The sequence below is a fragment of the Grammomys surdaster genome, unplaced genomic scaffold (genome assembly GCF_004785775.1).
Source record: "Grammomys surdaster isolate TR1022 unplaced genomic scaffold, NIH_TR_1.0 125950, whole genome shotgun sequence".
In the NCBI taxonomy this organism is placed as follows: Eukaryota; Metazoa; Chordata; class Mammalia; order Rodentia; family Muridae; genus Grammomys; species Grammomys surdaster.
The window spans coordinates 756855-769259 of record NW_021620771.1 but is presented as its reverse complement, the minus strand read 5'-3'; the positions used below and the strand labels follow the sequence as shown (position 1 = coordinate 769259).

Genomic DNA, 12405 nt, shown 5'->3' with positions numbered 1-12405 from the left:
TGGTTCAGGGATAGCTACAGGCTAGTTAGGTAAGTTACTGGTTTGGTGTTAGCTACAGATCAATTGAGAAAAAAAGAAGGATTTGAATTAAAGGGAGACAATTGATCATTATGTTGGCTGATATTCTCTAAAAAGGTTGAATGTCTCTGAATTTTAGTTGAAGGCAAGAAGTTGCCCTTCCTATTAAAATTTATGTATCAGCTAACATTTTAAATTGTCACCCAATTTCACACAGTTACAACTCAAATAACTTGAAAATTCTCAAGGGTGAATAATTTATCTCAAACATAATTTCTTGAAAAAGTAAAAATAATCTGATTCTGTAAATACAGATTCATAGGCATTGTTTGTCTGACTGTGACCTTGTGACAATGACTGAGCAACCTTGCAGAAGCCATTAGTCCGCCTAGTCACAGCACCCTTTGTATCCCAGGTACTGATGCTGGCTTCTGGGTATATGGTTTTCATCTCACTCCGTCATACAGACTGGCGCCACCATCACCCACCGCTGGATTTAGGAGACAGAGAGGAAGGAAGCCTCCATTGTTAGCACTGCAGACATATGCTCTCTGTTCCCCTTAATAATGCCCAGATGAGAATGACAGGTCTATTTGTAAAAATGAAATAATATAAATTAGCACTGCCAACAGCTTTGGAATGGGGATTTTCAATGTTATGTGTTTGTATACACACATACATGTATGTATGTGTGTGTGTGTACACATACATATTAGACTACTTTATATATCCATTTAAAACCTTACCACTTTTTTTTAAGAGAGAAAAAAGTTAATGCTTTCTTTTCCTTTTTTATATGTTTGAGTGTTTTGCTCTCATGTATGTCTGTGTACCATCTGGGTGACTGGTGCCCTTGGAGGACAGAAGAAGCATATGATCCCATCCCAAACTGGAGATATAGAAGGTTGTGAGTTGCCATGTGGCTGCTTGGAATCGAACCCAGGTCTTCTGAAAGACTCAGTGCTCTTCACTGCTGAGCCAGCTCTCTAGCGCCTGTTTATTTTTATTTTTTTAAGGTCAAGTTGAAATGTTAGCCACATAAGAGAGCAGTGTGGGGTTTATCCTGTAAGCCCCAACTCTGGTGCCACTTAAGAAAGTGCTTAATGAGCCAGCGCTGACGGTTAAACACACTGACTGATGGAAGGAACATAAAGAGGGGAGGCTCATAAAGGCAGGATGGATGGTTGTGACATAGAGCTGAACCTGTGGCAAGGGGCTTATTTAATGGCAGCCTCTTCATCTACTCTGGGGAAGGGAGGGACCCTGGGTTTCTGCTTTTGATGAAGAAGAAAATAGTAACTGCCAAGGAGCGAGGGACAGCTCTAAGAGGGTAGAAAGATGGATGGCGCTGGGGAGTCGGGTGGTACAGACGTCCTAAAGGGTTTGGATGCTCAACCACATGGGTGTACTGCTGGCTACACATGCTCATCAGCTCGAAGTGGCAGCTTACATACTCAGAATCTGCTTCAGGTGTAAGAAACTGATGAATGGTGGGTGCTTAATCTTGCTTCTCCAGTTGTGTCGGTCCATTACGTGGTGCATTAGCACTGCCGGACAAAGCTTACACCTGCTGTTCGAACAGAGATCTGCAGTAGTGAACGCAGAAATTGGAAATGAGAGGGAAGGAAGGCTGACCCCTGCCTTTCATGTCAACATGGTCTGAAGTATGGGGAAACCGAACGCCTCATCCAGTTTTAGAGCACAGGTGGCTACAGCAATCTGCTCCAAGGGAAAGCAGCTATGAGGGGCAGGGACACCCCCCTGGGTGGCTGCTGCCCAGATCCCCGCCTCTTACCTATTATGCCCTCCTGGTTGTAGCAGGTCTTGTGCATCTTTCCCATGAAGAGCTCCAGGCCGATAATAGCATAGATGATGATGACGAAGAGCACAAGAAGGGCAATGTGCAGCAGAGGCACCATGGCCTTGATGATGGAGTTCAGGACCACCTGCAGACCTGTGCGACAAAAGCATCAACAGTAGCAGCCGCAGCCGAACCTCCGCCACCCCTTTTGAGCCAGTGTGGCCTTAGGCACCGCTCTAACCGGACCTCCTGCAATCTTCTTGGCAGCTCAAATGGGAGTCACTAGTCCCATGCTTTAGATGAGGAAACAGAGGATCCAGGTCACAGTCAATGAGTGACAGAGCTAGAATCTAAATTCAGGTTGGCTTGACTCCAAATCTGTCCTGGAGGCACATTCAAATAAAAGGACCGGCAGCAGACGCTGTACTTCTGAGGGGGAGAATGTGTTGTTGTTTTTATCTGTAACTATTAAGATTTTTTTTAAATAGCCCATCTCAGAGACACCCTAGTGTGTCTTGTTCTAGAGTGGCGTTCAGTACAATGAGAACTCAATGTGACTAACCACAGCCTCACAGGACTTAGTCATCTCAGGCTTCTCTGTGGTGGATTACCAGAGCCTACCACCAGCCCACCTGCTCTAGAACATAGAGCAGCCTGGTGGAAAGGAATCCAGGAGGGTGCAGTTTCCAATGCAGACACTACCTTACCAGCAGGGCATGTCTGAGAACCATGTATCAGAGCCAAGGGTATAGCTCTAAAGGCACTTTTTTAGTAGTAGTTTAGGGGACCACTGGGTGTTGTGCAGTTCTACCAGGGGCCACATCATCTGAAAGTTAAGCTCAAAAGCTCTATTAAAAGGGACTTCTTATTTAACAGCCTGGAGTTTCAGCTTGGGGAATGAAGAAAGTTCTGCAGAGTACATGACACTCACACAAATATACAGAGTGCCCTGGAGCCACACTCATAAAAGTAGTTACAACGGCAAACTTTGTCCTGTACTTTTCACCAAGAATAAACTATTTCTATCCAGATATCATTAAGAGGAAAAGAAGTGAATGGACAGCATGGTAGAGAACACTCATCCTACCAGGGAACCCCAGAGTTGGCAGCTTGTTCTGCTCTGCCATGGGAGAAAAGGATGGGCATTTAGTGGCTGCACTGAGCGTGCTCACTAGGAATGATGCCAGGAAGGGGCTGTAGCAGAGTGTTCAGGTGCTAATAACAGGATGCTCTGAAGCTAGGGCCGTTCTGTTAGCTTTCTGTGAACAGCAAGTACACTAGGTGCCCACATCACAGGAGATCAGGGTGAAGGCAGCCTGGAAGAACATCATCCCACAGGGCCCTCTAGCACACACGGGAGGGCAAAGCCCCTTGTGAGTCACACATGAGGCTGGTTCATTTTTAGTGTCTTCATAGGGCATGTCACCTTCTCCCTATCTATCCCCTCAGACACCAAGGTCTTTCTCTTCTGTTCTTTGGTACTTGTCTGTGGCCCCGTTCCCTGGACAACAACAGCTGCTCACAGTTCTCAAGCTCAGAAGCACATACTACAGCTCTGAGCTGTGGCCAGTGGTTTCCATGAGGCTAATTAGAAGAACTTTCCCCAGCTATTAAGCCGAGCTGATGAAAAGAAAAAAAAATAAGAAAAGAAAGCCAGAATAATTTTACCTGTGAATTAATGTGAGCACTTTGCAGCTCCCATTAGAGCAAGATGTTTTCAGATCCAAACGATTCCATTAATTAGCAATTTGTACACACATTAGCGTTAAAGTCTGCCAAGCCATGAGGAAAGCTGAGCCGCACAGCAACTTTCAGGAGAGGCTGAAAGGTGCAGAGGGGCCTTCTGATTGCTCCTCCCAGAAGCTGGGAACCTCATATCTGGCTGTCAGGCCACCGAGGAGGGATCAGGCCTCTAGCCCCAGCAGCTTCAAGTGTCAAGTGACAGACAGGTGACAGACATAGAAGGAGCTGTGATCTGGGCTGAAGCCAAATGGGCCACACAAAAAGCCACTCCAAAACCTTTAGTGCCTCTTTAGAAGCAAGACAAGGATGTCCTAGTGACCTACAAAGCTCTGTAGGGTCCAACCCGTCCCTCTCTCCATCTGGCCCCTGCCCTGTTCCTTTCTTTAGAATTCAGTCAAACAGCATTTCACTCAGATTCAAAGATCCCTCAGTCAAGTGTCACAAAACATGTGGTACCAGAGGATTCTAAAGGAACTAAAAGTGCTTAATGCTTACTGACATGACTGTCATGACATCACTGTGCAAGCATGTATCCCTCACGTGACTGGTGCTTCCTCTGACAGTCAAAGCATGATACATGCAGTTATCAGTGTGTGATATTTAAAGATGGCATTAGATGGCTATGTGGCTGCTTAATGTATTGACTGTGCTGTCAGAGTTTGATCCCTGGGAGTCACATGGTGGAACGAGAGAACCAATATTCACAAGTTGTCCTCTGACCTCCACATGTGTGCAGACACACACACACAGACACACACACACACACACCCCAATAAATCAATCAGTGTAAAACTATGTTTAATTATTTTTAAAGTACTCAGAGTATACAGTGTGCTGTGTGGTACCCTCAGTAAGTAGAGCATCTTGCACTTGTTACATCTCTGTATTAAGAGGCCTTCTCCAGCCACTGACCTGGACCAAGGAGGTTTGTGTGAGTGTGCTGGAGGATGTGCACTGGATGATGGAATCACCTGATGCACATTTCTCAGATACAGTATTGCTAAGGATGGGGCAGCTGTACCTCCATCACTCAGCACAGCCACGGGGATTGTTTCTTCCCCTTTCCAGTCACCAAGGTCTGCCTGTGAAGTCAATTCCCTGAGCACTTGGTAAACATTTATTGACAGCATGAGAAGAGTGTCCTCTGAGTGGCTACAGCACAGTACCAGGCTCTACAGTAATGGAGTCAGTTGTCTAGTTGCTGTAGGACGGAAAGGTGAATTACAGAACCATGGGACACCAACATCTAGGAAGGTATCAACTGGAAGTCACAGAAGTCCATGGTTACACTCAGCTCTCAGCAATGGCAGCTCTGTTACTTGTGCTCCTGCCTTGATGGTGGGCATGCCATCCATCCGAGCATTGGCCCGGGGTTGGGGGTGCATTCCCCACACTCTCCCGCCAACCAGTTCCCAAATCCTGCTAGCTTGAATTTGAACTACTAACAGATATACATAAATGATTTTACTAAATAAATAATACATGCTAATCACTGAGAACTCAGAAAATACTTATGAAAGAGAAATTAAAAAGTGAAGTTGGGGGGTTGTGCAATGGCTCCCTGTCTCAACCTCATGCATGTTTGGGGACTTCAGTATGTGACTGCCCTACATCCTTCCCACCCCCACTCCCACCTCACTATCCTCTGAAGTGTTCAGTTAATCAGCCTCCCAACTTCCATGTCTTCCCTGTCTTTACCCAGCATGTAGAGAGTCCCTAAGGAAGGGTGCACTGAAAGATGTCATTTTTGAAAGCACACCAGTGATCTCTGTCATTTACAGATCCAAGTTCACCTCTTCCTTTGCTGTTTTGGCTTCTACAGTTCCTAGTTTCTCCTTACAGTCCAGGAGCATGCCCAGCCATCTGGAGGTCCCTGGCTTCATGCCTCTCTGCTTCAATGTTTGCTGCTTCCCTGCCCAAAATGCTGTTCCCTGCCTGCCCTGTCCAAGAGCCTCTTGGAGTCACCATGATTTCTCATCTCTGTATTCAGGCATGTAGCAGAACTCACAGAGTGAAATAACACTAAGCTCAGGGTGTCTTCAGACCCAGCGACCAGGTCGTCAGCAGGCACACCAGCAAGCACTGTGACCATTTGGAAAACTGAAAGTGTTACATTAGAAGATAAGACTCATGGGATGGGACAAGGACATTGGTGACGGGGGCTTGTTGGTGTCAGTGATTGTCACATGACTTAAGGTTTTGTTGTGAGGAGAATGGGGATAATTATTTTGGTATAACCACAGGATGGAAGTATCTAGGAAGCATCCAGGAACAGAACCCATCCAAGAACATACCTGTGTGCTCAGCATCCTCGGGGCAGCCCACTTACTGACTGAGTGTGTGCCTGTGAAAGGGCTTGGAGGACTGCAAAAACTGGGTGAAGAAGGATTCTACCGACACACCAAAGCCCTGTGACACCACAAATCGTGTCCTGAGAACACCCGAGCTGGGGCACAGCTGTCATTATTCTACTTCAATTATTCTAGTTCCTTCTGGTCAAAACGCTGAGAACAAGATGCTATAAACCAGAGCTGACAAAGTGGTAGAGAGAGAGAGAGGAAGTGACCTGTTTACAGGGGCCCAGATACTGGATGGTGGCACTGAGAGCCAAAGACTATTCTGATTCAGTTTCTCTGGGGTGGGACATGAGTTTACGTTTCCAACTAAGTTGTAGCAACTACTGATGCTACTTGCGGCTAATCCAGCCACCACTGTGCAAGGCAAAGTCCCGAGAAGCTGGTCAACCAGGAGCCCCAGCAACTGCATCCACAGCCTTCCTCAGATGCTCTAAAGCAGTTCAAATACTGGGGTAGGTCTGAGTTGATTCTGGGAATATCACACTTTAATTAGTAAAGCATGAAATGTCCATGCTGGATACTGAGAAACAGATTGTTAGCCCGACTGTACTACAGGCTTACTATACTTACTGCACCAACAGAGTTACTTACAATGCTTTTTGTTTACTTAGTTTTGAACATATGGACACTGAAGAGGATGGCACAGGAAGACATACTGGTGAGCACCAGCAATAAGAGATATTTAGCAGAGTTATGGATGAGACCAAGGACTACATTCAACACTACAGTATGAATGTATGAAATACTTAGCATAATTTTTTTCTGACAGTGGCCTTGACCGTTGCCAATTCCGCCTTTACAGCATGCTCAGGGCTACCTCTCACCTCTCACCAGCCAGCCCAGGACTATGCCCCCACCACTCTCTCCTGGTCTATTTGTTTACGCTTATACCTTTTCTTAAAAATCACTTCTCAAAGCCGGGCGGTGGTGGCGCACGCCTTTAATCCCAGCACTTGGGAGGCAGAGGCAGGCGGATTTCTGAGTTCGAGGCCAGCCTGGTCTACAGAGTGAGTTCCAGGACAGCCAGGGCTACACAGAGAAACCCTGTCTCGAAAAACCAAAAAAAAAAAACCAAAAAAAAAAAAAATCACTTCTCACCCTGTTTCCTCCACAACTGAAGCTTCAGTTCTCTTTGACCTGGACAATTAATTCTCCTTTACTCATTCCTTCGAAGACCTTTTTGAGTGCAGACTATGTTGGAAGCACAAAGATGTAGGCCTGGCTACAGGCAGTTTTTAGCTAGATAGGGAGACAGATATGTGGCCAGCTGATTGCAGAGCCAGCTAACTGTAGTCCTAAGAATTATGAGTGGAAGTGACAGTTAGGACAGCATGCACAAGATTTACTCAAGCTTAAGTCAAATGAAATACCAACATGGAGACAGGGAGGTGGGCATGAAGTCCCACCCAGCCCAGGAGATATTGACATTTAATAGCTACTGGAAAGGAAGGGTGAATTTTCTTTAAGTGTATAACCCTTGGTAGACTGACCATATTCTAGGGCAGGCCCCATAGTAAAGAGTGTTAGGGCAACACAAACTGGTCTTGATGGAAAAGAAAGAAAGAGAGAAGAGGAAGGGAGGGAGGGAGGAAAGGAGGGAGGGAGGGAGGGAGGGAAGGAAGATGAAAGAAAGACAAAAAGGAGAAAGAAATAATGGGAAGGATGGAGGGAAATAGGAAGAGAGAGGGGGGAGGGAGGAGAAAGAACGAACCCCCAACATTGGGTAGGAGTTTCAGGAGGCAAATATGGCATAGTATGAAATTCTCAAAGAATCCATAAAAATATATAAAAAAATAGTTCAGTAGTCACCACCAAGCCAAGGCAAAATCTACACAAATGTTTTCTTTGCCTTCTCTCCTAACGCTTCTCCTATAATGTCCCACCATCCCAGGCAGAGTAATATCCTAGGGGAGGCAGTAATCACTCCCACCCTGAGAGGTGACTGAGGTTCCCTGGTGACAGGGAAAGGAGGCAAAGACCACCTGGTGATGCCCTCAAGGAAGGCTCTGGCAGCACAAAATATCTTGGAGTACTTTTTTCCCTTCCACTGAGTTCTCACTTGTTTCTCCATCCACTGAACCCAACTGGAAGCTGGAAAATGAGGCAGCTTACTAGGATAGTGCCTGTGGCTGGCATCTCTAGGCATACAGCAGAGTGTGGAGAGGTGGAGAGACAGCAAGGTGAAGCAGAGACGAGCTAGAGTAGGGGTCAAAGTGCCAGACCTGTGACACCATCACTAATCCATTAAAGCTGGCAGGAGTTGCTTTACTTGGAAGCCTGCTGAGCTTTGCGAGCAATAGTGTCCTTTATGAGAAGGTGATAATACAAATAATCTCTGACCCTAACTCACTAGTCAACTGTAGGTCCTCATCCCAAAGCGGTAGTGAACCCAGTGTAAAGTACATGAGGTACCAGCACTGATGGATGTGCTACTCACAGGCCCTACAGGTTATGGTTATGCTTGCTTCTGATCTATAGGTACCTGTTTACACTCACTAGAAATTAGAGATATGATGAATCTCCAGAGTTGAAGTCTGCAATTTCCTTTAGCGAACGGGACAATAGACACTTTTTAATAGTCTCATATGTTTTTTTTTCTAATGGCTTTTGAAAGAAAATAGGGAGTAAAAGAGCTCTCTCTCTATTGGGTTAAGAAGTACTAGCCACAGTGAGCTTAGAAATGCTAGTGTGTTCTCTTTCTAGGAGAGTCTTCCTATTGCAGGGAAGTTGTTGAACACTAAGACAGCTGTGCCCCTGGGAAGAAGGGTGGTGGTTACTGTGCTACCTAATGACTTAGAAACATTAAGGGTCACTAAAGTACTCACCTTCAGAGGACTTTTATATTGTTATATTGGCAACCTGGACTAGGAAGAAAGGCTCAGAGAAAAGGACATAAAAGGAATCTTGCTATCAGAAGAAAACTGAATATGGAAGAATGGAGACAAGCTGATTCAAAGTCAGCTCTCTTCCTGAAGATTTGCCACTTGCTGCGCTGTGTGTAGTCTGTTATGCTTATCATTCCATGGAATTTCCCTGCAGCCCTCCTAAATCAAAATGAACCAAAGTTTGGATGTAATAAGTAACTTATCCGCGGCTATATATTTGCTCAATGGTAGAGTTGAAGTTAAAAGCTAAAACTCTGAAACACACTCCTTAGCAAGTGTGCAGACAAAAACTCACAAATGAGCTACATAACCCCCCCCCATATACACCGTGCCATACCAGGTGAAGGTCTCTGTCCCCTGGCCCTCAGTGAGGCCTCATGGCTCTTAATAGTACATTTCCCATGACAGCTCTAATCTGCCAGAAGTCCCTGCATCCAAGGGTGCCACCCTTTCCCTCCTCCTGCTGCTTGCACACTGTATCCTTGTGATATACGCAGAGTAGAAGCAAACCCCCTCGGGCAACTTCTGGGGGCTCATGCATTAGTTCCTACTGTTTCTTATTCTTCTAAAAAGACTGCAGAGAGTGAAGGCATCACACAGAGTCATTCATCATAGGCCAAACATCCAGCCAACTGCGACTCAGGACAAGACACAGACCATCCCCAGCTCTGTAGACATTCTGTGTCTTTCTCAGTCGGTGTCTCCCATCATGTCAAGACGGTCACTGCCTTGACAAGTTAAGATGTAATTAATCATATAATAATCATCATGAATAAACATAGAAGAAACATTTAATAACCGCTGATTTTTTATCTTCTACTTTTCTGGACTTCTCAGTTTTTGATTCTTGTTGAACCTCAGCCTTCTTTCTCCATTTTCTCTACAGCTCGATAATTCTGTTCTCAGCTGTGTCAACATTTACTTTGAAAATTTTTTATCTTAGCTTTTATAGTCGTTACTTCTAAACCTACATCTGGTTCTTTCTCACAACCTCAGGTTCTCTGAGGAACGCCTGACCTTGTCTTTGTTGTCTTTAAATGCAATAAACAACATTCCACATCGTGTAGCTGAATAAGGTCAGGACCTGGGTCTCCCATGCATCTCCTTCTATTGTCTACAGTTTTTGTTCGTTTTCATTTATTTATTTTGTTTCCGTGTGTACCTAGCTATTTTATATAATGAGCTAGGCCTTATTTTCACAAAACTGCGTTTCAAAATAATTTGACAGCTTTGATGGTGTCGTATTTCTCCGGAGACTTTTTCGTGTTTGTTACTGTCAAGCATCCTTCCCTAGTGGTGTACAATTTAGAATGTTTTCCGAGCATATCAAACACTGTCTTCATCCGGGCAGTTGATCCGAATTACCTCACACGACATTGCCAAAAGCAAAAGTAGCCTGCTCTTCTGAAGAATGACATCACACAGGGTCTCCTTGCTGTTTTCCTGCAGACTTCACTCTCAGAATTAGAGAATCGACTCTCTGAATGTATGTACAGATTCTAGAAGGTTCTCTTAGGACCATACCTTGGCTGTCTGCAGAATGATAGTCTAACAGTAAGATTAGCCAGGAAGGCAGGCAGACAGTCTGGTTACACGCATCTCAAATTCTCATTCTTTTAAAAAAAAATGCACAGAAAGTGCATTACCAAATTGATTCAATCACCAAGCCAGTCTTTTACATCTTTATACATATTTCTCTAACAAATACTTTCCTATCCCAGTGTTCATAGCTCTCTTCTGGCTCGGGTGCTGGAAAAGCAGGTTCTTTGTTACTGTCCCCTCATGGTGATCCTGCACCATCTACTCATTCTCTTAAGAAGTTTAAACAAAATGCTCATCACTTCCTCGTTCTGGCCCACTTAACACAGCAATAGACACTCTGCCATTGAAAATTTTCATAGAGATAGAAACCCGACAAACTTAAAAAAAAGTCATACAATAAAGACGCCTATATAAGCTGGGCAGTGGTGGTGCACGCCTTTAATTCCAGCACTTGGGAGGCAGAGGCAGGTGAATTTCTGAGTTCGAGGTCAGCCTGGTCTACAGAGTGAGTTCCAGGACAGTGAGGGTTACAGAGAAACCCTGTCTCGGAAAAAAAAAAAAAGAAAAGAAAAAAATCCTGCCTATATGTTTTCAGGTTAGGAAGTTGGCTCACTGCAGGTAAAGCTCTTGTTGTGTAACTTGAGAGCCTGAGTTTGGGTCCCTAGGACCTATGTAGAAGCCAGGTGTGATGGAGCGACCCTGTGATCCCAGTGCTGTATGTGTGAGGCAGGCAGGTCCCGAGGGTTCCCTGGAGTGCCAGTCTAGCTGACATGGAGAGCTTCAGGCTAAGTAAGTGACTCCATCTCAAATAATAAGGTTGAGAAATGAATAAGGAAAGATATTCCACCATCAATCACTGGTCTTTACACATGACTACATGGGAGAGAAATTATCTATCTATCTATCTATCTATCTATCTATCTATCTATCTATCTATCCAGCCAGCCATCTATCTTGGAAATAACAATAATAAATGTATATTTTAGATCTGTGAGAAATCAAGCTATTTTGCCTTCTGCCATTGATGAACCAAGTCACCCTTGGGTTTGGCTTTCAGTGTCTTTACAGTGAAGACACATCATCACCATCTTGAGAAATCCCTCTTTGGTTCTCAAATTAGCTGAATGGACATTTTATAATTATCTTAAGAAAGAAATTCTACTCTTTCTATCCTCAAGCTACTGCTCTGCCTTACACATAATAAATTCGCAATAAATTTGTGAGGAAAAAATCAATATGCAATATTGAATGTATGAGAATATTTTTTATAACCGTTAACAGAGGAATCATTCATTTTGTAATTTAAATTAAGGACACTTCAATTTCTACACATTTCAGAGTACCATGTACCAAATAGCCATCTCACCATAAACATTTAAAAAGCTGAACAAACTAATGGAGCAGCTGTTTCTATGAAGTACACATAATGTCTGTAAGATTGAATCTTTGAGATACTTCGGTGAGCACAGTCATCCTAACTCTGACAGTGAACAGACACTTCCCTGAGCCCCAAGTCCATTGGACCACTGCCCAAGTACAATGGGGTTGGATCGGAACACGAGAAGCTAAAACAGTTTGATGGGACAACAGCAAGGAGCAGGTAGGAGATAAGGACCCCTAGAAGTGTGCATGCAATTGCTTTGAACAAGATTATACATGTGCCAGTGCAACTACCCGGTTGCATCAGATGGCAGCCACTCAGGGGGAGGGCAGAATGGAGGTGCCACAGATATTATAATCAGTGCTGGGGGCATCAGGTGGGGGAGGGGAGAAGAGTGGTAAGAGGCTGGAGCTCTGGCCCTCTCATATGAAGAGCTTAAGTGAACATGTCAGTGAGACCTTAGCACACGACTCCAGTGTCAGAAAGGGACACTTCAGGGGCAAGAACCTTATGGTATGGTCCCTGAACTTAGACTCACTAGGACAAATCTTCAAACCAGGACCCAACTAAGTGCAAAGGGGAAATGGGATTTGAAGGCTGAAGGACGTGGTTTTTCAATTGGTCTATGCCAACCAGCATAAAACCAAGTCTATACAAGCCCAGAGACTAAGCTTTTTG

At 44.7% G+C, this 12405-nt stretch overlaps 1 protein-coding gene across 18 annotated transcripts in view; it reads right to left on the bottom strand.

Moving 5' to 3' along the window:
• Positions 1 to 12405, bottom strand: part of Cacna1c (calcium voltage-gated channel subunit alpha1 C) — a 604243-nt gene that overhangs the window by 159959 nt on the left and 431879 nt on the right. For all 18 annotated transcript variants that reach the window (XM_028753516.1, XM_028753517.1, XM_028753518.1 and 15 more), the window contains one exon: positions 1814 to 1972. In XM_028753516.1, coding sequence (XP_028609349.1) covers positions 1814 to 1972 — 159 coding nt within the window. The remainder of the gene's footprint in view (positions 1 to 1813; positions 1973 to 12405) is intronic.